General features: G+C 44.6%; 1 protein-coding gene across 1 annotated transcript in view; it reads right to left on the bottom strand.

The window, feature by feature from the left end:
- Positions 1 to 5,498: 5,498 nt before the first annotated feature.
- NCAM1 (neural cell adhesion molecule 1) overlaps positions 5,499 to 8,813 on the bottom strand; it is a 274,693-nt gene continuing 271,378 nt past the window's right edge. The window contains exon 22 of the mRNA XM_077839698.1: positions 5,499 to 5,619. Coding sequence (XP_077695824.1) covers positions 5,499 to 5,619 — 121 coding nt within the window. The remainder of the gene's footprint in view (positions 5,620 to 8,813) is intronic.

Raw genomic sequence — 8,813 nt, 5'->3', positions numbered from 1 at the left:
AAGACTCATTCCGAGATATTTTTTTTTAAATGGGAGCCTAAAGCCAGGCTCCTTAATTACATCTTTAGGCACTTAAATTAAGTAGCCTGATTTTCAGATGGTCGCAACACATGATAGGCTCCCTCTAAAATCAACGTGGGATTTTCAAAAGCACCAAGGTGAGTTAGGAGCACAAGATCCAAGTCAATGAATCTTATGCTCCTCAATCATATAGGTGCCTTTGAAAATTTCAGCCAACAGGGACTGCTGGGGACTTGGAGCTTTTGAAAATCTGCTCACTGTTTCAGGTGCCTACATATATGGTCTTTCAGGCCTCCATTTTTAAAACCCTGACCTATGGCTTCATTGCATGTTGCATGGTTTTCTCGCACTCAGTTTTAATTCACTATTCAATCAAAATTACCCGTGAACTAAGTCAGTATTGCTTCAGGCTGGGATGCAGCCCAGATGTACGAAGCGCGAGGACCCTGGGAAGTAGCAGTCGTTTCACAAGCCGCCTCGTCGCTGAGTCTGGCCGCAGCGGTGCGGGACTGTTTTCCTCTGGGTCATTGCCAGGACACTGTTCAGTCACATCAGCTGCAGTGAATGTGGAACCAATCAAAATATCTCCAGCACAATAACCATCATGCCGCCAACCTATGCAATCTGTAGGGTAACAGCCTCCCTGCAAGTTGCAGTGTGGAAAATCAAAGCAAACGGACCAGGAGAAAGGGCTATTCTGATGCATTAATAAGCAGAGTCAGATCAGACTCTTACCTATTGTATTTCTCTTTGTGAACGATTTGTGCACCCAGGTATGGATACAAATCAGAGTTCTAATCCCTCTTACCCCCATGTCCCTGGAGATCAAATCTGGGGACTGAATTACAAGTAGTTAGCTTCATCTAGTGCATTAGTTGAAGCACCTTTGGCAAGGTAAATTATAGGGTGATTTCCATAAGAAACACTGTCAGCAAAGGAATCCCAGTTGCTGCTCATTGGAGCTGTTCTCAGAAATGAGATGTAGGAGAGCAGAGTTAACTTTACCCATAGGAAAGCAAATTGGAGGATTCTGTATGATAAGGCTGCATTCTCCATCATAAACAGATACTGCTCATTACAGAACTCACACCTGGGAAATGCTGGTTTGTGATTCAGGATGCTGTTTACAACAAACATATACCCAGGTATGTGCATGGTTGGTGAACTGGCTCACAACCTTTCCAGCTCACTCTAAATCCGCCTCCTGGGTTCACACTGGGAAATGCTGGGCTTTACTGAACATTTCCACGTTAAATGTCTTGAGGACAGAATCAGGGGCTGAAAAGACCCAACCTTAAAAATATTCTCCTCTATGACTGGGTTTGAGTGTTTTACCAAGCGGTCTATGAGGTGGAAGAAGAGCCTCCAGCAAAGGTGAGGAACTGGAACAACAGCTGGTCTTGGGAGAGTCCATCCCACAAGCATCACCTCTCCCATGGTACAGATCCGAATCCTTCTCTGCTAAAGAACATAAGAACATCCATACTGGGTCAGACCAAAGGTCTATCTAGCCCAGTATCCTGCCTTCTGACATTGGACAAAGCCAGGTACTTCAGAGGGAATGAACAGAACAGTTGAGTAATCCATTTCCTCAGTCTCCACTCCACTATCAAGATGACTCAGTCTCTTTTAACTGGAACTAACAGTTCCTATTGTCACCACTGTGCTAGTAACAATAGAAGTTGGTGCCTGAACCCCTTGAAGGATCAAATATTAAACACTGGAAAGGCTCTTGTGGGCCTATGTTTGGACACACGACACACCAGGCAACAAAAAGCTTAGACTTAAGTGGGCTTTTTTTTTTTTGTAATTTTTATTTGAACACAAGTATTCTGACAGAATGCAAAGTCAAAATTCTCAGTTAGTATCAGTATTTACACCGGTGAGAATGGAAATAAAGGTGGTATCAATGTTTCACTTGGTAAAAAGTTTTTTGTTTTTTTATAACAAGATAGAAGGCCCCCAAAAGTAGGGAATGCTGGGTAGGGATGTCAATGGAGGGTCTGAGAACCACTATCAAAACAGCCTATTGCGAAAACCTGGGGTCCGAAGGCTCCATATAAAAGTGTGAAAATAAAACTCCAGTCTAAAAGCTGAACAATTGGATGGGCTGTTGTCTTGGTATTGTATGTATGGTGCACCATGAAATGCAGTCACTCCACTACCAGAAGCTGATCAGTCTCGGTGGCTATATAAATATATGTGTGTGGCAACAACACATATATAAATATATACAATGTAAATGGTGTCAGGTTGGTCCCTCTTCAAAGATTAAAAAAAATAATGAGGACGAAACTATTTTAGTTCAGAAAAGTGGAATGTTTCTAAATTAAAATGACATTCTCTGGTTATGGAAAAGTATAACAATGCTTTCAAGAGTCGATACGCAAGTACTGATTGTTGAGAAATCTCAGGTCAGTATTGAAAAGGGGCAGAATGGATTTGTCTACTAGTCCAGTAACCACAGCTTTTGCGGATATCTAGAAATGATGTCCCACTTCAGGAGTCTCAATTCAAAGCCCACTGAAGTCAACAGGAGTCTTTCTTATTGACTTGGATGGGCTTTGGATCTGGCTCTGAACTGGCTTCCTATTTGAGACAAATGCCAATTTAGGTATCCATATCACAAGTCCAAGTACTTATCAAACAGACCTTGGCCAGTGTCAATGGATTTGTATCTAATCATTAGGATTGTGCAGTATTTGCCTCATAACAGCTGCTCAGCTCTTAAGGGGTAATAACTTATGAGGTATAGAATATAGTTGGCAAAGCAAGTCAAAGCCATCAACAACTTCACACGAATGATGAACAGATTCTCTTGGTAAACTGAGGTACACACTCTCTCTTCCAACTCATCGATTCCCCCATGGCTATGAGGACTCTTCCCCTCTAGAAGCCACGGTGGCCTTTCATGCCACATTTGATCAATCCATCTCTTTTAAAAAAATGTTTTCTTAGGGACCATGGGCCAAATCTTCACCCTAGTTATACCCACACTGCTCCAATGGGGATAAGCAAGGGTCAGATTTGGTCCAGGATGTTTAATCAAACATCCATCCATCCTAGTGGCATGTTTAGGATGGGCGTTGTGTTTACATCTATGTTTACATAGATACACACACACAGATAGCCTCCATTTCCATCCCCAGGAGCTGAGAAAAAAAATGCAAAAAACCCCCACATTTAGCAAATGACAAGACCATTATTTTTCACAGTTTGAAATTATAATCTAGCGATGCCACTGTTAAAGACTGCGTCATTATAAGAGTACACTGAAAAGAGTGGTTCAATGTAGCTAAGCCAAACTGCAGTCTCCCCACCCAAAATCTTCTTTCATTTGTTCATTACCATAGCACAAAGGAATATATGCTGTAGTCAGGTTTGTTTGTTTCTCGTTTAAAGGCTTCTGTTCCTTATAAGACTTATTCTCTTTATTTATTTTCCTGAATAATTTTTTTTATCTGCACTATCTGCTACACCTTCCACATCCAAACTATGTTGAAGTTTTTTTTTTTATTTTCATTATTTCAATACTATGACAAAAACCACATTTCACACTAAAATACTCACGCGCCCACAGTGCACAAGCTTGCAGATCTAAAGTAGAATGGAAAACAAAACAAAAAAATTAAAAACAAAATAAAAACCCAAAAAAGGGGGAAAATTTCTATACAAAGGCTGGTCTTCCCCCAACCACCCTCTCTTCCTCCTGTGCCCCACCCCTCATTCGCTCTTTTTCGCACCCAAAATTTGCAGTTTTTCTAGGATTCCAAATAGCAGTTGTCACTGATGTTGCTGTAAGAGCAAAGTTCACCCCTGTGCAAAGCTTACGCACCGCATCAGCCTCATTTTGAGCACTACAGCTATGATCCAAAAGCCAATGAAGTCAATGGGAGTCTTTCCATCAGTGTCAAGAGCCTTCGGATAAAGTCTTTAAGGCCCTGATCCGGCAAAGCATTAGTGGATTACTCAGTGAGCATCAAATCATGCAGTTAAATCTTTACAGGATCAGACCACAAACGTGGCGCATACACCTTGTGTTGGTGAATTTCACTCCTAGTGAATGAAAGGACTTTTTAGTGTTTCCACTCCCCAAAAGAAGATACTAGTTTCCTGAAGTGCACAAGCTCTTTCCTTTTAAATCCTAGAGTAAAAGAAAATAGTATTTATTTACTACTTTTTTTTTCTAAAAAGGGGGAATTGGTTTATTCAAACATCTATTCACCGAGACTAGACCAGCCCTGACTGCACAAACTCCCTTCTGCTTCTCAGAGCTGAGGGAGGATTCCTGGAAGGAACAGGGGAGAATGTCTAAGAAAAGTACAGAACATATTTCTCTTATGCAGTTGGTCCCCGGTCCAGCAAAGGACTTAAGTGCATGCTTATCTTTAAGCATAACAGTATTTCCATTAACTAGGCCCATGCTTAAAGTTAATGCACTTAAATGCATTGCTAGACACAGGCCTTGGTTGGTGACAAGTTGTCCACCCACCAAAAGTAAAATGAACGGTGTTACTTATCTTCTTACTCCAGTAAGAAACAATAATTATAATAATAATAATAATTAAAAAAGATAAAGGGGAAACAACTATTGTAAACATCCATATTTTAAAATGTCTCCCTTTGCAAAGCAAGCATGCTAGTAAATCTAATATCTATAGACTGTATTTACTTTAAAAAAAAGGCAGCTATTTTACACGTACATTTAAACACAACAAAAGTAAAAAAAAATTTGTCGATTGTAAACACTGGAAAAAACAAAAGTTGGCAAAAAGATTTAAAATAAAAATTTTTAAAAAAATGTAAAGTCTGAATACTGCAAATTGAAATATATCCCCAAAACTGCAATTTTGGCATTCTTCCTAAAAATAACAATAATAATAATAAACCCCCAAATAATGGTCTAAGCTGGAGATTGGATTCAGTCACAAAGGGCGAGAGACACTTTGCCTACTGAACAAATATAAAGTGAACAGAAATGTTAACTTATTTACGAGGCTTTACATATTTCAAACTCGACTGAAAAGTATAAAAATAAATTGTGGATTTTGATCATTCAGTACTGGCCGTACCTGATGGTACAGCTGTTTACTCTGTTAGGCTAACCAAAGAAAAGTCAGGGTTAACTTCCCACCCCGCCCCTAAATCTAGTAGGTTTTGAGCTTCCTAACCATTTCGCAACTGATGCTTGTGACCTTGTTTGTTTGAATATATGCAGGGCTCGTTGAGCCCTGATCAGGTTGCGGGATCAACCTTTTTTTAAAAACATATTTTATTTTTCCTTAAAAGCAAGTGCACAACAAACAGAACCTTCCTACAAACCTACAAAGAAAAAAAAAGAGATCCCCATTTCTGTATTTTTTCATTTTGTCTGGTTTTCTTTTAAAGGCAAAAGACACTAGAGGAATGAGATGTGTGGTGTGTTTTAAATGCTCAGGTGAAGTTGTTCTGTCATTTTTTTTCTTTTCTGTTGCTGATCATGCTTTGCTCTCGTTTTCATTTGTTTGTGTGGCTTCGTTAGGGACCGTCTTGACTTCTGCTGGAGGTGTCTTAGGTTCCGTTGCTTGCACCTCAGATTTTTCTTCTACAGGGGTTTTCCTGTGGAAAAGTCACCAAAACAGCACAGTTTAGAGAGAGGCCATCAGTTGGTTTATTTACTTTTTTAGTTAGATGTGCGATATACTTCTGGAATGGCTCCCAGGTGTTCCATACAAAGCATCACCCCACCTTCTACAGCAGCGTGACTAGTGCTGGGGGAATATTGCAAAAGATCTTCAACTTTGGAAATACATTTGCTTGGACTTCATCCCCATCCCCTTTGGGTTTGCTTTCCATGAATGCTCCACAGAACCAGGCTGCTGCCAGAAGCATTTGCAGGAAATGCAAACGCCGTGTGCATCTGCAATGGAAACTTGATTCTACAAATCACCCCATCCACTCAAAGGATAGAAAAAATACCATGTGACCTGAGCGCCCAATCAAAACCGGCTGAATTTTGAATAGCGGCAGTTTTCTTGGAGGAAGTATTCTGAGAGTAAATCTGAGAACACCATGGTACATGGGCAGAGAGAAAAAGGGATGGAGTTTATTCTCCCAGCTCTGAGACTGACATCCTCAGAAACGAGGGCTGTAATTCCCACGTGCAACCTCCTGGGGCTAGCAAGGGGACCCACCTGAGTTAGAGAAACCACAGGGCTACTTGAACGTACACCAGCTACAGTGGTGCCATAGGGGCTCTTCTGCTGGGGGAGGGGAGACTGGTACAATGCATGCACCCCAGCTTCACCCTCAGCCAGCCCTGGGCCCTCACGCAGCCCTGTACAGCAGCTTTAAGGTGAGTGCCCTTCTCCAGCAGTGCAAGCTAATGTGAGTAGAGACTGAAGATCTGGCCCTAACTCTGTGACACAAGAGTAAGCAGTGGGGGATTTCTGGATTTGAGCAACATCTACCTCGGCTTCCTTGGGAGCCTCAGATCCTTCCTGCTTGCAATTAGTTCACTTTTTTCGCGTTGAAAACTGTGACCTGGGATGTATTTATCTAACATGAATCTAAATTCCAACAAAGCCAGTGCATGCTCTCCTTCCCCCACATGGAAACGGAGACAGCATGCATGTGGGGGGAGGCCACAACACTCTATCGCCACCAGCAGAGGCTGCAAAGCTCATTTCCTGCTGAGCCAAGCAGGACTGGAAACCAGGTATCCACAGATGGAAGCAATCCCCATCCGTTGCTCCTGCCAGGCTGTGTGGTGCATTTACAGCACACTGGCCATCTCCAGCTGAGGGGTCTAGCTAGTGAGAAAGTTTCCTGGGTTCACTTCACAACCGCTGCTTTGGTAGCTGGAGCTCTGGAACAGCCTGGTCGTCGTTACTGATGTGACTGGCTAGGGACGGGGATATTTGAAGTGTAGAGATTTCCTCTCAGAGTCTACGATGCAGGCTGTGAATTTGCCCAGGGGTTCCCCTCACACAGCCCTGCCGGCCGGGGGGCAGACTAGCTAAGAGAAGAGAATACCCTGATGCCAAACGGGTACACTGCAGAGATGCTTTTTAGTTCCTACCTTGGATTCGTGTGAAGTGGGCAGAGGGCAGGACTGGAAGGACACTCTGCCTGTGCCAGTGGGAAGAGGGGCTGCAGGTGGACATGCCGGCTCGCTGCTGGCAATGCATCCCCTGAGCTTATTTCACGTTCATCCCAGCAGCACATGCTACAGCATCCTAGCACTTAGGCTGCAAGCTCTTCAGGCCAAGGACTTCCTTATATGGTGTCCAGCACCTAGCGCAAGGGGGCCCTGGCCGATAGGCACTACTGCGATACAAATAAGTGAACGAGGATTCCTCTGCCATGGAGTCACTTAGCTTTGGTCACTACAGCTGTGTGGTCAGACCAGCCCAAGTACCTCTGCGTGCTGCTGACCCTGCCAGGCTGACCATACCCGCTGTGCTGTGTGGGGCACATGCTGCCCCACTGAACAGTCACTCTCCAGGGCGTTAGTGGACGGAAGCAGCACAGCAGGCTTGATGGGGTGACCAGAAGCCACGAGGTGCCAGGCAACTGTAGCTAATGCTGTGGATCCACGCATACTCTGGCAGGAACTGCCTGCAGTCTGCAGAGCGCTTAGGGCCTGATTGAGCACTGCCCACACCAGAGGAACTGCACTGAAATCAAACCGGAGTGCCAGGCCTGTGCTTTGCCGGTGCTAATACACAAGGCTGTGAGCACAGGGGTATTTTTCCTGGGAAGGAGCCGGGGGGGGGGGGGGGGGGGTTTCCAGCCAAAGCCACGACTCAGCATCGTACCGCATCAAACCAGCTTCTCCAACAAATCTGAGCTGTTCTTCCAACACAAGAACCCCCTTTCCCTCAGGAGAGTACCAGCCCGACTGCATTTGGGAAGGAGTGGCTGCTTCCTTCATCTGATCCCGTCTCTGACAATGTGCGGCACCCAACCAGGCAGCCAGAAGGCAGTGCTGAACCCAGACAGTGCAAACACCCAGAACAGGAGAGAGAGTCCAAGAACTGCCCATCAGCACTTGCCATGCCCCTGCTTTGCTGGCTCTCCCAGGAACTGCTGTCCAGGCTGAGCCAGGAAAGCAGCCCTGTCCTCCCACCTCGCTCAACCTTCCCCCACATCACCAACCAGAAATAGCTAATGCTGCAGCCAAAGCTGTCTGCAACTCCCAGCAGCACAGTGTCTCTTGCCAAACACAAGGCACAGGGTGATGCCCGGGGGTGGGAGGGGATCCCGTCCAGATGGAATGAGGCTGTGTCCCTTCATGCCTACAGGCTTAATGGCTTTCTCTTAATTGCTTGTGGGAGCCGAGGGGAGACTGGATGGAGGAAAATTCATCACTGGCTCACCAGGATGAGACAAGGCCAAATGGGCCAGCCCCAAACAGCTGTGCTTGTCCCACAGGCAGGCTTGCCTCAGGTCCCTCTCCATAGCGAACTTGCTAATATAGGGCCTGATCCTGAGACGTACCGAGCACCCACAATTCCCCTTTTGGCCAGGTTCTGCCTTGCCTTGCAATAGAGTAAATCTGGAGTCACTCTAGTTTAGCTTCTCTGGATTTACATTGGTGAAATTGAATTTGGTCTGTTGTCACCAGTGAACTTCAGGAGCACAGTGTTTCTCAGGATCAGGCCCCTTTTTGCCACAAGGAAGTGATCCTGAGCCCTTTCCCAACAGAATCGGGAACAGGATGGAGCTATTGGGAAGTCTAAAAGGTAACACATCATTAATCCATTTCTTCATCTCTCTCTGGGGACTAGACACCTGTCTGCACTGCACCC

The sequence above is a fragment of the Eretmochelys imbricata genome, chromosome 22 (genome assembly GCF_965152235.1).
Source record: "Eretmochelys imbricata isolate rEreImb1 chromosome 22, rEreImb1.hap1, whole genome shotgun sequence".
NCBI lineage: Eukaryota > Metazoa > Chordata > Testudines > Cheloniidae > Eretmochelys > Eretmochelys imbricata.
This window is presented reverse-complemented; position numbering and strand designations above follow the sequence as displayed.